General features: G+C 37.8%; 1 protein-coding gene across 11 annotated transcripts in view; it reads left to right on the top strand.

The window, feature by feature from the left end:
• BDP1 (B double prime 1, subunit of RNA polymerase III transcription initiation factor IIIB) overlaps positions 1–19816 on the top strand; it is an 88627-nt gene that overhangs the window by 37723 nt on the left and 31088 nt on the right. For 10 of the 11 annotated variants that reach the window (XR_002828352.1, XM_023750973.1, XM_023750967.1 and 7 more), the window contains 9 exons: positions 695–786; positions 2602–2794; positions 3741–3856; positions 9694–11050; positions 12666–12853; positions 13305–13521; positions 16130–16308; positions 17518–17731; positions 18633–18772. Coding sequence is in view for 10 of the 11 variants with exons in the window: in XM_023750973.1 (XP_023606741.1) it covers positions 695–786; positions 2602–2794; positions 3741–3856; positions 9694–11050; positions 12666–12853; positions 13305–13521; positions 16130–16308; positions 17518–17731; positions 18633–18772 (2696 nt within the window). In the remaining variant the exon portion in view is untranslated. The remainder of the gene's footprint in view (positions 1–694; positions 787–2601; positions 2795–3740; positions 3857–9693; positions 11051–12665; positions 12854–13304; positions 13522–16129; positions 16309–17517; positions 17732–18632; positions 18773–19816) is intronic. The other variant, XM_023750978.1, reaches the window with a different exon arrangement.

The following is a 19816-nucleotide window of genomic DNA, read 5'->3' as shown; positions in this document are numbered from 1 at the left end:
CTATTTACAGCAGGGATGGGGAATCTTTTTTCTGCAAAGGGCCATTTGGATATTTATAACATCATTCATGGGCCACACAAAATTAAATTAGCCTGCTATATTTGGTCACACATTTAATGAACTCACCCCTAATGCCTTGGCAGGGCTAGACCAAATGATTTTGTGGGCCTTATATGGCCCATGGGCCAGACTTTCCCCAACCCTGATTTAACAGTGTTTGCTATTTTGTATAATATTCCAGTGAACATCTTTGTACTTAAATTTTAGTCTAAATATTTTAGAATAGAGTCTTAGCAATCATATTACTGGGTCAGAAAGGATGAATATTTTTAAGGCTCTTGATTTATATTGACAAAAGGCTTTCCAGAAAGGATATACTGATTTGTGATTTGTCAGTAATGTATAAGGTTATACAGGATTGGGCAAAAGTAGGTTTATGGTTGTGAATATGTGAAACACAATTTTATTCTTGTATTTTTTATTAATTATTGTATTATTTTCCATATGAACAACTGTAAATCTACTTTTGCCTCACCTGTTATTTTTTTTAATACTTTCATCTGTATGTATGACTTTAAAAACTCTTCTGATTAGAAGTACAAAAGAATTTTTTTCTTTAAATTTCCTTTTACTTATTGCAAAGTTTCAACTATTTTATGTTAAGTAGATTAAATGTAAAACATTGAATTCATAGACTCACGTGGAAAAGGATAAAATGAATTCATTTGACATTTCTGGAATGGAGAATACAGCGAGAGAGAACTCAGAAGCTGATACTGTATCTAAGTAAGTATTTAGGAAGTAGAATACAAATAGTAACTCTTAGGAATGATTGTACTAACTTTTCTACTTGATACTGTTTGAAGTTTATTTTCAGTTATGCACTTTAAGTCCATTTTTAACTATTGGAGTTGTTGAAACATTTAAATAATGCTCGTTATGCTTAATGTTGGCATAGGCAAAGTAGGTTTACAGTGTGAGTATGCAGTTTATTTTTGTATTATCTATACTAATATATACTAATAAAAGGGTAATATGCAAATTAATCATCATTCTGCAACAAGGATGGCAGTGCCCATAGCCTCAAAGGTGGCGGCGCCGAGTGGGCGGGATGCTTGGCTTCCTTCGTTGCCCCAGCGACGAAGGAAGCCAAGCCTCCCATAAGCCCCAGCCAGCCGCCAAGGGCCAGCCTCTGGGCGGCAGCCACGGAGCCAGCCGGAGCAGGCGGGAGGCGACTCTGGCCCGGAGCAAAGGCGGAAGACAGCGGCCAGAGTGAAGGCCCGGGTCCTGGGTTCTGGAAGGAAGCCAGTGCCGGCAGCCAGGGGAAGGAAGGCCTATTCTTTTTTTTTTTTTTTTTTTTTTATATATATTTTATTGATTTTTTACAGAGAGGAAGGGATAGGGATAGAGACTTAGAATCATCGATGAGAGAGAAACATCGATCAGCTGCCTCCTGCACGCCCCCTACTGGGGATGTGCCCGCAACCCAGGTACATGCCCTTGACTGGGAATCGAACCCGGGACCCTTCAGTCCGCAGCCTATCCACTGAGCCAAACCGGCTAGGGCGGAAGGCCTATTCTTGCACGAATCTTCGTGCATCGGGCCTCTAGTTATACTCATAACTTGCATGTCTTCCTTACAAGCAACTGTGAACCTACTTTTGTCCACCCCTATGTTGTAGAAATAAATTATTATATGGATCCATTGAGTTAGCAATTACATTTCTCCCTCAATTTATTAATACATTTCGTACCGCTGAGGAGTTTTCTCGTGTTTCGCGTGCCATCTGTTAAGAACCGCTCACGAGTGTTCTCGTTTTTCACGCCCATGGAAAATGGAGCAAATCTAGATACTTATGTAAATTTTGTTTGACCCCTCTTCATAGAGGAAAATGTTTTACGCAGTACCATATGTTAAAAAAGTACTAGGAACTTTAATTGTTTAATGTTTTTGTAAATAAAAATGTTATAATTATTGAAAAACAACACCTAAAGTGCATTATGATGATTTAAATAACGTGCAGTTTGCCAAAAAACGTGCGGTCCCTGGCGTATGTCTTAGAGATTTCTATGCGGTACACAATGTGTTAACAAGCTTATTAACAAAGTATTGTTATATAAGTTAATGGGTAAGATAATGTGTTTCTGGATAATTTTACTTATAACAAGGGGTTTCAAAAGGGAATATTTAATTTATAATGGAGATCTAGAATAGACATTGCTCCAGTATGAATCTGAACCAGTGGATTTTGGACTGTATATTTATGCCATAATCTTTTTCCAGTGCCCTGGTAATGTACATTATACAATATTATCCTTAGTGGGGAATTGTAGTACATGCTTATCAGGTGTAAATTTTCTAATTTTGTGATGAAAATTTGATTTTAAAATGTTTTTTATAGTCAGGTTTCCAGAATTATATCTTGGGTTCCAAAGATTCAAAGTGTAGAAGTATGAATATCTTTGAAGGATGTTCTTGAGGATACTTGTGAATTATTTTATATTACAAATTATTTGTACCTGAGAGAAGGGAATACTAAAAACAAGCAAGTATGTGACTTCAGAATAACTATTGATTTGATTCCTTTGTAATTGTTTTAGTTTGAGTGAAAAAATGAATCTGCAGGAAGATAATCAACCAAAGGCTTTCAGACCTGCACGACTGAGGGCCCGATTACAAAGGCCAAAGCCAAATGTAGTTAAAGCTGCTGAAAGAAAAGAAATCCTTGCATCACAGGAAGAAATTGGGGCCAATGTAGAAAAGAATGAAAATGAATCCTGTGTTGATATAAATGTAAGTATTCTGATTCTTCCCAGTGTTTTTGTTAAATATATTGCCTCCTTTCACCTTCTTTTTATATACTTTCATTGATTTCAAAGAGGAAGGGAGAGGGAGATTGAAATATCGATGATGAGAGAGAATCATTAATTGGCTGCCTCCTGCATGCCCCATACTGGGGATCGAGCCGGCAATCCGGAAATGTGCCCTGACGGGGAATTGAACCATGACTTCATGGTTCTTAGGTCAACCCTCAACCACTGAGCCACGCCGGCTGGGCCTCACCCGCTTTTTAAACAGTAGTGTTATATCATTGTGTACATTGTTCATTAAATAGAAGCCCAAAATCTCATAGGCAGCCACTTTGCTAATTGTAAAGCCATGTAACTCAGCTTTCTGGATTTTGGGCATTTATATGATGGATCATCGACTTTGATCTTACCTCATATTTGGACTTGCTTTTCCCCATTACTCTGCAGATTTTGAATTACACTTCCTTTTGAAAATATAGCTCGATATGTGAATTTTAACGCTGCCAGAAACAAAATGTTAAAATCTTCCTACTAAAATATAATTCTAAGAACAAAGATTATGGATTTTAGTATATTTACATAATAACTAGTCTTTGGGGTAAGGTTAACAGTTGGCATAATTTCCAAGGTCTGTAATGTGATTATAATAATAAGATAGATTCAGAGAGATAGAACCCAGGGTATAATTCTTACAGATGAGACTAATGCAGTTACTTGCTTTCTGATTGGGAGGAAACAAGGGCCTTTGAGATGAGGTAAAAGCTGTGGCTTACGAAATTTTCTAACATATCTGAAGAAAAAAACATCTTTGGACTATCATTTTATGGTTTTGAAATGTTACTGTTTTCTTTGTACTCAAATTAGACATTATAAATGATTGTTTCATTTTGAAAACTAAAACTTTTTAAAAAATTGTGTTTGTTATCAAGACTCCTCAACAAACAGAAGATCAGTCATGTGACATCACCTCACAATCTGAAAAAAAAGATACTTCTTTTCAAAATGTGCAACCAGATGAGCCCAAGTCTCTTAATGAATGTCCAAGGTAAGCATCATTTTATTATATAATTTTAAAATTTTGTATGAAGTTTTAGAAATTGTTAATTTTTAAAAACAAGCAAATCAGACTTGATTTTTTTGTATATCAAATTACATAATATCTATAATAATAAAAATGTATGCTAATTAGACGGATGACCTTCCAGACGTCATTCCGGACGTCCTTCCAGACAAAGCTGCAGCAGTGGGGGCCGAGGCAGAGGTGGTTAGGAGCAGTTAGAGGCAGGCAGGTGAGCAGTTAGGGGCGATCAGGCAGGCAGGCAGAGTGGTTAGGGGCAATCAGGCAAGCAGACAGGTGAGCGGTTAAGAGCCAGTGGTCCCGGATTGCGAGAGGGATGTCGGACTGCTGGTTTAGGCTTGATTGGTTTGGCCTGTGGGATTGAGCCAAACTGGCAGTGGAACATTCCCCGAGGGGACCAGGATTGCAAGAGGGTGTTTCTTTTCTTTTTAAAAATATGTTTTTATTGATTTCAGAGAGGAAGGGAAAGGGAGAGAGAGAGATAGAAACATTAGTGATGACAGAGAACCATTGATCGATCGGCTGCCTCCTGCACACCCCCCACTGGGGATCGAGCCCACAACCGGGGCATGTGCCCTTGACTGGAATTGAACCCTGGACCCTTCAGTCCACAAGCCGACGCTCTTTCCACTGAGCAAAACTAGCTAGAGTTGTAACTTCATTTTTCAAGGCAATTTATGTCATAGCCTTCATGTCAATTGGTCAGTTTTGGGTGATTTGAAAAGAGCTACTCATTATAAATTAGACCTTGAGTTCACATGGATAGGATTACCATTTAACATGCATGTTAATCGTATGTCTTTGTCCAAATGTGATAATGTTTCTTATTTTTTAAATATTTTTGATTCTTTGAGATTAGATTGATCCCATATTGCCTTTATTTAAGGTTTACATAAATTTTATGTAAAACATATGTAAAAACCTATACTTCTCACAGCCAAAGCTCTTTTATATTTGTTATTTCCCCTCTGGAGGGCACCAAGCCAGATTGATGGAATTATTAATATACTTTAATTTCTTTTTCCTTTTGGGAATATTTAATGTGCAAAAAGAAGTGAGCATAGAGTAATGGACTCCCATGTACTTACTATCTAGTTTCAACAATTTTTCCAATCTTTCTATTTAAATTCTGGCCTATTTTATACTTTCTTATAGCAATATTAGCCTGTTTACTACCTAACCTGAGAGTGAAAGCTCGGTTTCCTGAACTATTTTAAAGATCTTTCTTTGAAAAATTCCTTTATTCTTCACTTCTTCCTTCCTCTATTCTTTTGCTTCATATTTCCCTATACTGCTTTCCCCCACCCCCAAACTATTTTACTATTCTGCCACAGAATCTCTGGGTAGAATTCTGTACAACAACATTATTTGGTACATATCTCTGATATAGATATCTGATATCTGACATTTTGGATTTTTTGTTTATATTTTTTTTCTGTTTAAACCACATTTCATTAAAAAAAAATCCTCACTATAGAGGACATGCTTTTATTGATTTTTAGAGAGAGAGGAAGGGAGAGAAAGAGAGAGGGAGAGAGAGTGAGCATATCATCGATGCGAGAATGAAATATTGGTTGATTGGTTGCCTTCCACATGTGGCCCTACTGGGGATTGAACTCACAACCTGGGTGTGTGCCCTGGCTGGGAATCGAACTTGCAGCCTCTTGTACTGGACGATGCTCTAACCAGCTGAGCCACACCTGCCAGGGCTAAACCAAACTCCATTTAATAGTTCATCTTGGCTTGGTAGAAAATTAAGTTTTTCTCTTAGTGGTCTTTGGGTTTTAGAACTCTGGTAGATATGTTTATAACTAACTAGAGGCCCGGTGCATGAAATTTGCACTGGTAGGGTCCCTAGGCCTGGCTGGCGATCAGGGCTGATCTGTGGGGCAACAGGCGTGGCGATCGTGGGGGCCCCCGCTGGCACCTGCCTTGGCTGGCCTGGGTCCTGCGGGCTGGGGGCAGCTCCTGCATTGAGCGTCTGCTCCCTGGTGGTCAGTGCTTGTCATAGCGACCGGTTGTTCTGCTGGTCGTTCCATTGTTTGGTCAATTTGCATATTAGGCTTTTACTATATAGGATAACCAGTCTGATCTCAGCAACTATTTCTTTTCAGGGCATTGTCCTTTCTGTTTTATCATGTGGTCTTTCTGGTCTTTGAATCTCCAACCTTTTTTTTTTTTTTTAATATATTTTATTGATTTTTTACAGAATGGAAGGGAGAGGGATAGAGAGTTAGAAACATCGATGAGAGAAACATCGATCAGCTGCCTCCTGCACACTCCCTACTGGGGATGTGCCTGCAACCAAGGTACATGCCCTTGACTGGAATCGAACCTGGGACCCTTGAGTCCGCAGGCCGACGCTCTATCCACTGAGCCAAACCGGTTAGGGCTGAATCTCCAACATTCTTAAAAACAATTCTAAGATTCTATGTTTTATTAAACCATATGTCTCTTTGTATCTAATAGGCAGTTCTCCTCCCTCCCAAATACTTTGAACTGTCAAGGTGCTATGTAAGAGAAAGAGAAAATAAAGAAAGAGACTCTGAGATGAAGAATGCATTAAAAATTCTTCTTGATTATATAAATTAGCAAATATATCTAAAACATTTCTCTAGGCTAATTTTGCATCCTGTGTACTCATATTATTATTTTATGGAGGTTTATAAATATTTTGTTGATTCTTAAACTGTATTTAGAAAAACACATGTGGACCATGGAGTAGATTTGTAATTTTGTGCACATTCTTCTCCTGTGATGATCCTCTTTTTTTCTTTGCCTTTTTCTTTAAATTCTGTGATCTTGGAGAGTTGTGGATCCACTATATGTTTTAAGTTGAGGAATAATTGAGTACAACTTCATATCTGATTACTAATCTCGGGTACTGATCTTCAGTTAACTATGCAGGTGATAATGAGCTCTATAGGAGGAGATCTGCCTCATTCACCATTGTATTCCCAGTTCCTAGCACATGCCTTCCTGGCATGTAGTAGGTGCTCAGAACTATTTGTTGATTGGTTGTTCATGAACTCCAAGTAATGTGGTACTGATTATTTATCCATAAAAGTAAAGTTTATTGTCCTAACCGGTTTGGCTCAGTGGATAGAGCATCGGCCTGTGGACTGAAGGGTCCCAGGTTCGATTCCAGTCAAGGGCATGTACCTTGGTTGTGGGCACATCCCCAGTGGGAGGTGTGCAGGAGGCAGCTGATCAATGTTTCTCTCTCATCGATGTTTCTAGCTCTCTATCCTTCTCCCTTTCTCTCTGTGAAAAATCAATAAAAAATATATTTAAAAAAGGTAAAGTTTATCAGAGACCTTTGATTACTCAGAGACTATTTAAGCACATGGAATATAATTGTAACATTGTGTATTTGTATCTTAAAATTTGAATTGATAGTAAAGTAATGATATTGTTAATAAATCTTTTGCTTAAAGCATTTACATGTTTTAAGAATATGCCAGTGTTTAAAATGTGACTTTATAATGATACTAGAAGCCCAGTGCATGAATTCGTGCATGGGTGGAGTTTCCAGGGGTAGGGTGGGGGGCTGGGATGTGATCAGCCCTCCGGGCGGGTGGTAGGACACCCTTGCTGGCCCGGGATCCAGATCTGTCCCGCTGACATTCGCTCCTGTTGTCAGGAACCACCTGGCGTTTTATATGGTTTCTTCCTTATGGAGTGTTTAGGGAGGAAAAGCAGCCATCGTGCCTGAGGCCGACTTCCAGGAGGCCAGCAGTGCTGTCGGGATTGTGCTGGTGGTGCTGGTCTGTTGGTGCCTGTACTGTTCTCTGGAGATTGGATCTGCAGAACTACTGAGGGACTGAGTGGCTGCCGCCTGGCTGGTGTGCCACACTCACCACCAGTGGGCAGCTCCTGCGTTGAGCATCTGCCCCCTGGTGGTCAGTGTGTGTCATAGTGACTGGTCTTTCGGTTGCTTAGGCTTTTATATATATAGATTTTATCTTTTCCATGATAACCAAACCAAGGTTGCTAGTACACAAATCTCACTAAAAGCTAAATATTTCTGGATGGAGATGAAAAGTATCATAAGTCAGAAAATAGAATAAAACCCACTGAGGACTAAGTAAATTAAATTTTCTTTACCAGTTGGTATTAATTTTTCATTGAATGTTATCTATTACTAAAGTTAATAATAGTTGAAAAACACCTCAGTTACATAAACAAGTACAATTTGAAAATTAGTCTTATACTAAGAACCTGTCTTGTGTTATCAAAAATTGCATTGAAAAACATGTTTCAACAAAGAAAGATAGGTTGGGACATAGACAAGTTCAAACAAGCACTAACATAGTTGTACATAATTTAAAAAGTAAAAACTTTTTTTTCCTTTTGTTAATCCTCACCCGAGGATATTTTTCCATTGATTTTTAGAGAGAGTGGAAGGGAAGGGGAGAGACAGAGAGAGCAAGAGAAACGTTGAGGTGAGAGAGACACATCCATTGGTTTCCTCCTGCATGGCCCGACTAGGGCCGGGGATTGAGCTTGCAACTGAGGTATGTGCCCCTGACTGGAATTGTACCTGGGACCCTTCAGCCGGCGGGCCGATGCTCTATCCACTGAGCCAAACCAGCTAGGGCAGTTTTAACTCATTTTTTAAAAGCTGTTGTATACACTTGTTCAGACTAACATTGCTGAAATGCCCAGTAACACTCAGGAAACTGCAAAATACTGTTCATTTAATCCTTCCTTTTAGTCCCAATTTGTGTTCTCTTAGAGAAATGTCTGTATAGGAAATACCATTTTAAATTGTTTTTAAAAGTGAGGTGTGAACCTAGTTCTTAGTCATAAGGCTATATCTTTTTCAAATCATGCCTCCATCCAGCTGTTTGGGATGCCAGCCAAGTCTGGCCATGTAAATGGGGCTCTTAACTCTATGGTAAGTCATATGTCTGTTTAAATGATAGTAGGGGCAAAGATGTAGGAATAGCGTACACAAATTGGGCTAGCTCCAATGAGGAGCCTGGAGGAGAGTTTTTCTTCGACAGTGTTTGTGAAGAATGGTGTGAATGACAATTAGTAGGAAACTATTCAGGGCCAATTAGCTGCTAATCTAATTGACCTAACTGATGACTTTTTCTTTATATGTGTCTATATGTAAATAGATATTTTATTATTTTAAAATTTTACCATAATTTCAAAAGATGAAATTTTCCTCTTGATTTTTATTTAAATTTAATTTTATTATTTTTAATAAATTCTCTACTTAATTTTGTTTTTAAATTTTTATTTATTGATTGATTTTAGAGTGAGAGAGAGAGAGAGAGAAACATCACCTTGTTGTTCCACTTATTTATGCATTTATTGGTTGACTCTTATATGTGCTCTGACCAGGGATTGAACCTGCAACCTTGGCATATGGATCAATGCTCTAACCAACTGAGCTACCTGGCCAGGGCTCTCTTTTAATTTAATTTAATTTTTATTGATTTCAGAGAAGAAGAGAGAGGGAGAGAGAGGTAGAAACATCAATGATATGAAAGAATCATTGATTGGCTGCCTCCTGCACACCCCCTACCAGGGAATGGGCCCACAACCGAGCATTTGCCCTGACCAGGAATTGTAACATGACCTTCTGGTTCATATTTCACTACTAAACCATTGAGCCACACCATCCGGGCTCTCTTTTAATTTTTAAATTTTACTCAGAGATTCCTTGGGCTTTCTTAATTTTCTTATTTTTTAATTGGAAAGTCCCTCGTGTTTCAGTAGTGAGTTCGCAACCATCATCTCTTCAACAGACAGTCTGGTTTAAAATTCAATTGTATCTTTTGTTTTTATAGTATTCAAGAGGATAATGAAGCAAATATACTCAAACAAGTTCCAGCTCTAAAGAATCGATTTCAGAAACCAAAGCCAAATATAGGAAGAAGAACTGGAAGAAGAGACATTTCCTCAAAGGAAGAGGTGCCAGAGGAGATTGTTGTTTCGGGGAAAAAGACAGCAGCAAGACTAGAAACCTCGCCAAAGGAGAAGGTACCAGTGGAGGCTAGCACTACAAAGGAAACTGAGTCAAAGTTAAAAGAAACTGGGAGAAGAGACATCTCTCTCAGGGAGAAGAAACCAGAAATGACTGACTTCACTGTGGAAACGGAGACAGATTTGAAAGAAACTGGAAGAGAGATTTCTCCAAGGGAGAAGATTCTAGAGGTGACTGGTGCCATTGAGGAAAGAGAGGCGGATTTAGAAGAAACAGAGAAGAGAGAAATATCCACACAGGAAAAGGGCCCAGAGGTCTACACTGTAGGGGAAGAGGAGGCAGGTTTGAAAGAACCTGGAAGGGAGATTTCTCCAAGGGAAGAGATACCAGAGGTAACTATGACTAATGTCACTGAGGAAAGAGAGACGGACTTGGAAGAAACCAGGAGAAGAGAAATATCCACACAGGAAAAGGCCCCAGAGGTCTACACTGTAGGGGAAGTGGGGACAGATTTGAATGAAACTGGAATGGTGATTTCTCCAAGGGAGGAGATACCAGAGGTAACTATGACTAATGCCAATGAGGAAAGAGAGTTGGATTTGGAAGAAACAGAGAAAAGAGAAATATCCACACAGGAAAAGGCCCCAGAGGTCAACACTGTAGGGGAAGCAGAGGCAGGTTTGAAAGAACCTGGAAGGAAGATTTCTCCAAGGAAAGAGATACCGGAGGTGACTATGACTAACACCGCTGCGGAAAGAGAGACAGATTTGAAAGAAACCAGAAGAAGAGAAATACCTACACAGGAAAAGGCCCAAGAGGACAGAATTATAGGAGAAGTGGAGGCAGATTTGAAAGAAATTGGAAAAGAAACTTTCTCAAAGGAAAAGGTATTAGTGGGGATCAGTGCCATAGGGAAAAGGGAGATTAACTTGAAAGAAACTGGAAAAAGAGACATTTCTCTGATGGAAAGGATGGCTGTCTTTAAGGTAACAGAGGCAGATTTGAAAGAAACTGGAAGACAAATTTCCTTGAGGAAAATTGGATCAGAAGAGATCAGTGCTACAGAAGAAATGGTGGCAGGTTTGGATAAAACTGAAAAAATAGGTATTTCTCTAAGGGAAAACGAGCCAGAAGTGACTGGGACCTCACTACAAACTGAGACAGATTTAATGCAGAGCAGAAGTGCTGATTGCAGTGCTGTGCCTTCACTAAATATCAAAGTATGTACTTTTCTGTCCCTAAACATTTCTTATATTAAAAGAGAAACATGTAAATTGACCGTCCCTCCGCTATGCTCACCAACCAATCAGGAGTAAGTATGCAAATTAACCTGACAAAGACGGCAGGTTAATTTGCATACACAGGCGCCGGGCGGAGAGCAGAGCGGGAGAGCTGCCAGAGAGTGGAGCAGCTTGGGGAAATTGGCTCCCCAAGCCGCCAGAGAGAGAGCTGGTGGCTTGGAGGACTTGGCAGAGTGGGAGGCCATGGGACAGAGACAGAGCAGGAAGGGAAAACCAAGATCATGGGGAGCAACAGGAATTCTGGGAATAGTAGTTTTGGTGGCAGCCCCAGGACCGGGAGCACCAGGAATGCTGGGAATCGTAGTTCTGGTGGCAGACGGATCTCCTAGACACTAGAGCAAAGTGTCTGGAGCAAGTTACTGTTGTGGTGGGGGATGGAGGGAAAGCAAAGGTGAGAGACATAAGTAAAATCAGGTGTCTAGGAAAAATTAAAGGGAAGATATCCTAAAATTTCCAGGAAATCTCCATCAATGAAGCAAAGAAAAAAAAATGCCTCTGTTATTCCTCTGTTATTCTGTGAGCAACAAACCAAACTGAGTTGGGGTCTCAGACAATTCGCTCATATGATTGCAAAGACAGACAGAAACTCCCGGATTGGAGAGGGCTCCCAGATTGGAGAGGGTGCAGGTTGGGCTGAGGGACCTCCACACCCCACAGTGCACGAATGTCGTGCACCGGGACTCTAGTTTTTTTTATAATGCTCTTTCAGAGAAACATAAATATAATTGCATTTCTGAGTCCAACAATGTTTAAAATCTCTAAAGTCTAAAGTCTTTCTTAGTCCTAAATTCTATGTTTTGGGACCTCGAAGAAAAAAGAATAATTAAAATTTTTTTAATTGTGGAAAAGATACTATTCTTAATGTCAATTTGAAGTTACTCTTTTAGATAAAAGGAATAAATGAAGTTGGAATTATTTCTTTTGACTATAAGTGTATCAGCTTTTCTCTGTTTTTCCTGTCCCACCCCATTTACTTCATTTTTAAAAGTTATTTTTATTAAAAGTTTTCAGTTATTTTTTTTATTTTTTTAATATATTTTATTGATTTTTTACAGAGAGGAAGGGAGAGGGATAGAGAGTTAGAAACATCGATGAGAGAGAAACATCGATCAGCTGCCTCCTGCACACTCCCCACTGGGGATGTGCCTGCAACCAAGGTACATGCCCTTGACTGGAATTGAACCTGAGATCCTTGAGTCCGCAGGCCGATGCTCTATCCACTGAGCCAAACTGGTTAGGGCAAAAGTTTTCAGTTATTTGAAGTTCATCCTATTCTAACATTTTCAAGGACTTTTTTTTTTTTTTTTGAACGTACAGCAATGGCATTTTTGGCTTGGAAATATAAATATGCAATATGTAAAGAAGAGTTAACGGAATTTTGTGTCTTAACATTTGTAAATTTTGTTTTATTTAAAAATTAAAAAAATAAACTTCTGAATTTTTAAAGGAAAGTGTTTAGATTATAGTAGGATTTTTGTTTGAGATGCTCAAGGAATCTTGTATATGTGCTGATTTACTGTGACTATTCTTCCAGAACATTAGCAGTGAAGTCCTATCTGTGGTGCATACACCTGTAGAGGAAAAGGGAAATTCTGAAAAGGAAGTGTCCAGCCAGTTGAGTCATTGGAAGACTTCTTTGAAGACTTCTGAACTTGCTAAAACAGAAGACCAGGGGACACCATGTGCAGATGTTCCAGAGCAATTTTCAGATATTAATTCAAGGTAAAATTTTATAGATCTGTGTGCTGTTAAAGAGCATATAAAGTTATATTTACAGTTTATGTTAATTAAGTAAGATTTCAAGACAATCTATAGCATAGTGTTAGAGAGTTTAAGCTAGTTTGGGGAAGAGTGGGAGAGAGGATTGAGGATATTCTGACAGTTGATTGTGAGAATTACTAACATACAGAATTGTATATAATACATACTCTTAAATAAATCATATGGGTGTGATAAACCTATATTTTCCTTGTGCAAAGATGATATAGTTCCTAGGCTTATATCTATTTGGGTTGTACCACTCATTTTTTCAGAAGTTACCAAATAGTCCAGTTTGTTTTCTTGTTAAGAATCAGAATTAAATATTTACTGCCAATCTCTAAGGTTGTCCTAAGACTCCTCTCCCACTGCCCCTTCAGTTCATTCTAAAGTTTGATAATCCTTGTTCCAAAAGCAAATCTCTTCCTCAAGAACAGAAGCCATTTAAACCAGCACCTTTTATGAGAAGTCGATTCAAAAGACCAAAACCAAACTTATCAAGAGCAGCTTTAAAAAGAGAGACTATGGAAGCAGAAAAACATGTACCTGGGAAGAAATTGGAAGTGGATAAAATTGAGACTATTATGATACAACAGGATGGTGAACAAATGAACATTCTCCCTTCTCAATATGTGAGTGATATTTAAGATGGAGGTTCTTTTGTTTTAGTTAATAAAGTAAAATGCTTGGAATTGAAATTTCACAAGTATTTCCTCATACAATTTTTACCATGTGTGATTTTGTTGTAGCTGTACTTAATGTGCCTCATTGTTCCACATGGTTTGTGTAAGAATATCAGATCTCTATGATGGGCAAGTATGTCATGGAACGAATTTAAGAAGCCTGGGCTGTATGTAGTTTAAGTTCTGACCTTTGTTTGCTGTGTGATTATAGCCAAATGATGAACCAGTTTCTTCATAGGGAAAATGGGAATGACAATTTTTTATTTCAGTCTGTTGTGAAGATGAAATAAAAAGTTAAGAGCTTGGCCCTGACCAGTGTGACTCAGTTTGTTGGAGCATTGTCCCTGAAAGGTCTCGGGTTTGATTCCTGGTCAGGGCACATACCCAGGTTGGGGCTTTGATCCAATCGATGTTTCTCACATTGATGTTTTTTTTTTCTTTTTCTCCCTTTCTCTCTCTAAAATCAATTAAAAGTACATATCCTTGGGTGAGGATTTAAAAAACAAAGTTAAGAGCTTGATAAGAGTTAAAGGAGTTTATTTACTTGGTTCATAAATTTACGATTATGTGATGTAGCATCAAAAACTTTGAAATGAGCCCGGCCATTATTACTCGGTGGTTGAGCATTGACCTAAGAACCAGAAAGTTGTGTTTCAGTTCTCTGTGAGGTCACATGCTGGGGTGGCAGACTCGATCCCTAGTAGGGGTTGTGCCGGAGGCAGTAAATCGATGATTTTCTCTCATCAGGATGTTTCCATCTCTCTTCCTCTCTCTTCCTCTCTGAAATCAACAAAAATATATAAAAAAAAACTTTGAAATGAAATAACACTCATAAATTCTAAATATGTAAAGTACTTTTTTGAATTAAAATTCTTATTTTGCATCTTAAAATAGCTTAGTTCTTATTATACTTGAACATTTGTATTTTATTCTTCTAATCTTATGTTTTAAAAGATAAATCACTTTTTTATTGATTATTTTATTTGATTATAAAAATTCCAAATTGGAAAAAATATAGAATCTAAATAGAGAAAGTCCCCTATAATGTTCATCTGTCCTTGCCAAGTTAATCATGTAGCAATTTTGAATCTATCCACCGAGACTTTTTTTATTTAAGATTTTTAAATTGCTTTTTTAGAGCAAGGATAGGGAACCTTTTTTCTGCTAGGGGCCTTTTGGATATTTATAACATCCTTCTTGGGCCATACAAAATTATCAACTTAAAAATTAGCCGGCAAACATTTAGTTAACTCAGGTTTAATGCTTTGTCAGGGCCAGACCAAATGATTTTGCAGGCCTTACATTCCCCACCTCTGTTTTAGAGAGAGAGGAAGGGAGAGGGAGAGAAAGAGAGAAAGAAACATTGATGTGAGAGAAACATTGATTGGCTGCCTCTGGCATGCCCCGCACCGGGGGATCGAGCATGCAGTCTAGGCATGTGCCCTGACCAGGAATCGAACCAGCAACACCTTGGTGCATGGGTTGACGCCCAACCAAAAAGCGACATCAGTCAGGGCAACACAGACTTTTCTAAGTATAGTTACATATTATATAAATAATAACGTGAGGGTATTTTCATTGTTTTACAAAAACGACATCATAGCTTGCCTTCTGATTTTTTCCACTTACAATATTGCGAACATCTTTTTTTTTTTTTTTAATCCTCACCCGAGGATATGTTTTTATTGATGTTTTAGAGAGAGGAAGGGGAGAGAGACAGAGAGAGAAACATTAATTGGTTACCTCCCATACACACCCGACGGGATTGAACCCGTAACCTAGGTATGTGCCCTTACTGGGAATTGAACCTGTAACCTTTGGCTGTATAGGATGACACTGCAACCTACTGAGCCACCCTGCCAGGGCTGTGAACATCTTTTTGGATCAGTATTTAGAAATTTTTAAATATATTTTTATTGATTTTTAGAGAGGGAAGGAGGGAGGGAGGGAGGAAAGAAGAAAAGGAGAGAGGGAAAGAGAGAGAGAAACATTGAAGTACGAGAGGTATCCATTGGCTACCTCACGCACATACCCTGACTGGGGATTCAGCCTGCACCTGGCCTTGTACCCTGACCGGGAATTCAACCAGTGACCTTTCAGAGCATAGATGACGTTCAGCTGGCTGGAGCCACATCGGCCAGGGCAGTATTTAGAAATTTATCTTTTGAATAGCTCTATACTATTATATTATGAAGAAATTATAATTTATTTATTCAGTCCCCTAGTGATAGATTTGTGTTGTTTTCAATTTTTTATTTGTATTTTCTTTAGCGTAATGCCCTTTTTTTCCCCTCTTTTTTTTTTTGGCAGTGGGACACACACAGAATAATATTGCTATAATAAATATCCTTTTATATAATTTTCTAGATATTTATTTGAATATTTTTATAAGATATATTTCTAGAAGTAGAATAGTTGGAAAATAAAATTTTTAATAGATCTGCCCTATTGTTCTCTACAAAGACTATACAAATTTATTATTCTAATAGTATATGAAAGTTTCTATTTCCCTATACTTTTACCAACCCTCAATGAAATTTTTTAAATCTCGTTCTAGGATCTGTCTTCCCTGATGACATCAAGAGAAAAAGACAAATCAGATCACAGGCAAGAGGAGGCTGGGATGTTACCATGTGAACTGACAGAAAAGAACCTTTCACCTTCAAGTTTTTGTGAATCTGAAGAGGTCTCTCAGTCTACACAAGCCCAGGAAAAGGAATTACTTATTTCTATGGGGTAAACAGTGATAGTCCTTTGAAAATCTAAAATAAGACAGAGTTCTTTCAAATACTTTTTTTAAAAATTAAGATTATTAATGTATTTTAACAGTGAATATAAAGAATTTTGTATTTGATTTATTTTTATTCTTATGGTAGACTGCCTGTAAAATTGAAAATCAGATTGAGTTCAACACCTTTTATGCTTGTCTGCTTATGTTCACTGTTCACTGCTTAAGATCTTACACAAAGCAATGCATTTAAGAAATATATGTATATAAGGTATTATTTGTCTTTTAAAAAATTGTGGTAAAAGCCCTAGCAAGTTTGGCTCAGTGGATAGAGTGTTGGCCTGCAGACTGAAGGGTCCGGGTTCGATTCCGGTCAGGGGCACATGCCTGGGTTGCGGGCTCAATCCCCAGTACAGGGCGTGCGGGAGGCAGCCGATCCTTGATTCTCTCTCATCATTGATGTTTCTATCTCTGTCTCCCTCTCCCTTCCTCTCTGAAATCAATAAAAATATATATTTTTTAAAATTGTGGTAAAATACATAGTAGATAATATTTAGCTTTTAACCATTTTTTAAAGTGTATAATCTAATGACATTAAGGACATTTACATTGTGCAACCACTGCCACCATCCATCTCTAGAACTTTATTCTCCCAACCTAAAAGTCTGTATTCATTAAACAATAACTCCCCTTTCCTCCCTTTCTCCAGTTCTTGGCAACCAGGATTGTACTTTCTTTCTATGAATATGAATATTGTAGGTACCTCATATAAATTCATTACCTTTTTTTTTTTTTAATCCTCACCCAAGGATATTTTTCCATTGATTTTTAGAGTGGAAGGAAGAGGGAGAGACAGAAATATCGATGTGAAAGAGACACATCGATTGGTTGCCTCCCACATGCAACTAGACCCAGGACTGGGGATCAAGCCTGCAGCCGAGGTACCTAGTATGTGCCCTTGACCAGGTGGAATCAAACTCGGGACCCTTCAGTCTGCTGGCCAACGCTCTAACCATTGAGCAAACCAGCTAGGGCTCATTACCTTTTAATAATTGAAATAATATGTCCTTTTATAAAACAAGGTATATTTATAATCAGAAAGTAAATTGTTATTGAGAGGGTAATTTTATTAGAGGATACTCAAATGTTACATTTTTACAGTAGTTTTCATCTTTTTACAGTCAAGTTCCTCTATTTTTCTTTGCCCCTCTTTCTAGGACTCATAATAATATAAACACTTTTCAACAAGAAAAAAAGGAAAGTATTATCCATTCTACTCGACCAGTTAGGGGCCGCCTTCAGAGACCTAGACCAAACATAAAAAAGGCTTTACAGAGGCAAATGGTAGAAAAAGGTGAAGCCAAAGGCATAGTTGAAGAAGAAAGGACAAAATTACAAAAAGATGAAACTAAAAAGAAATTCCTGAGTGTGGTGAGTCATTGTCATGTAATTGAGTTGAGCCTTTTAATGCAAATTAAAATATTAAATGATAGCTCAGTCTTGTCTTATGTAATTTGACACTTACTGTACTCAGTGATTACATAATCTATCTAGTTTTGTTTCAGATTTACCGTTCTGAATGTTAAAAAAAGTAAATATAGGTTTATTTTTTCCTTACTAATGAACTACTCATTGTGACGATTTTCAATAAATACAAAATAACTACCCCAACACTGACCACATGAGATTACCACTAAAAACTGTTGTTGTGTCTTACCAGATGTATCCCCGTGCATGCATATGTGGATACATATGTAAATTTAAATACTCAAATGATTACATGCATGCTATTTTGTGACAACTGTTTTTCATTTAATATATTAACTGACTTTCTGTGTCAAGAATACAGGGATACATTATTTTTAACTGCTGCATAAACATTCTGCTCTTTGAATGATAGTTAAACCATCTCTTACTGATGACTCTTGTGATATTAGAAGCAAATCTTAGTAGTGTAATGTCCGTTTCAACAGTTCTTGTTTTTCTGTCCTTTTCTCTGTCTGTTATAGTAAAAATCTAGATTTAAAGTGATTGTAATTTTTATTTGAACCTCCTGATTCTTTAAAAAAACAACAACATTAAACTTCTTTTGGAGGGGCGTTCATAACAGATGGGTATTGTACTTTTAAAAGCATCACTTAAACATATTACTGCAAAAATCTTTTAAGCTTTCTAAATTAGGCAATTATGTTTTGGACAGCAAATCATGAACATACCCAGTTTGAGTCTTCATTTTAAAAAACTAAATGTCTATCTTAATGTTCAAAATAATTTAGAAAGCATATTCTGTTGTTTTTTAAAAAAATACGCAAGTATGGTTTTGTCATTTCAGCCAAATTATCAAATTGGAACTGAAATTGAAGTTATATCCTCCAAAGTTTCTGAAGGAAGAATGTATGAAAATCAGAGTCATGCGGCTCTTCTAGAAAACCTTCATGTTAACAAAGTTGATGTTTTAGATAAAAAGATGAGGTGAGTGTGCCTTTAAATCAGAAAGCATCAAACTTTCCAAAGATAAAGGTTGGGTTTTTACATAATTAATTTTATATAACTTCACATCTTAAAAATTTATGAAAGTATAAAGTAATAATTATGAACTAGAATATATTTTAAATATATTTTTATTGATTTCAGAGAGGAAGGGAGAGCGAAAGGTAGAAACATCAATGATGAGAGAGAATCATTGATTGGCTGCCTCCTGCACGCCCCCCACTGAGGATCGAGCCCGCAACCCAGCCATGTGCCCTTGACTGGAATCGAACCTGGAATCCTTCAGTTCACAGGCAGATGCTATATCCACTGAGCCAAACCGGCTAGGGCAGTGGTCGGCAAACCGCGGCTCGCGAGCCACATGCGGCTCTTTGGCTCCTTGAGTGTGGCTCTTCCACAAAATACCTGCTGGGGGTAGGGGCCATGGGATGTTGGGGGGGGGGCGATTGGGACCCTGATAGGGCCATTTGACCACTGCAGTGCATGGCATAGCAATCGGTCGTTCTGGTTGTTCCATCGTTCTGGTTGCTGGGCTTTTATATGTATAGATTATACTTAAGTTAGATATAATTTGTTTTCCCAAATGCATTAGTCTGCGCTAGATGTATTAGTTAGCATCATAACCTTGTTAGAACTTCTGTGAACTTCCTTGATGTTTCACTGACAGAAGAACTTAGGTAGATACATTTGAAAATGTAACTAAGTACTTTTTTCTGGGTAATTTATTAGAAATATTACTTAAGAATAGTCTTTAATATAGATCATTTAGAGAACCAATGATAGGCACATATCCAGTTATTCTTATAAATATCCACATTTATATTAGTTTTAAGCTTTCTAATTCAGAATTCACATCTTTGCCAGTTATGTCTTCCCAGGAAGCCTTAGACTTGGATTGCCTTGGAGGCTATGGCTACTCTATTAAATGTTTAAATCTTGTCTTTCTATGTTTTGGCTGATAAAATGGGTTTTATTGAGATTCTTATGACACTGACTATCAATAAACCTTTTTCTATGAGCTGATAG

Source organism: Myotis lucifugus, unplaced genomic scaffold (assembly GCF_000147115.1).
Source record: "Myotis lucifugus unplaced genomic scaffold, Myoluc2.0 scaffold_0, whole genome shotgun sequence".
Taxonomy (NCBI): domain Eukaryota; kingdom Metazoa; phylum Chordata; class Mammalia; order Chiroptera; family Vespertilionidae; genus Myotis; species Myotis lucifugus.
The sequence above is the reverse complement of the archived record's forward strand: the minus strand, read 5'-3'. Positions and strand labels throughout refer to the sequence as shown.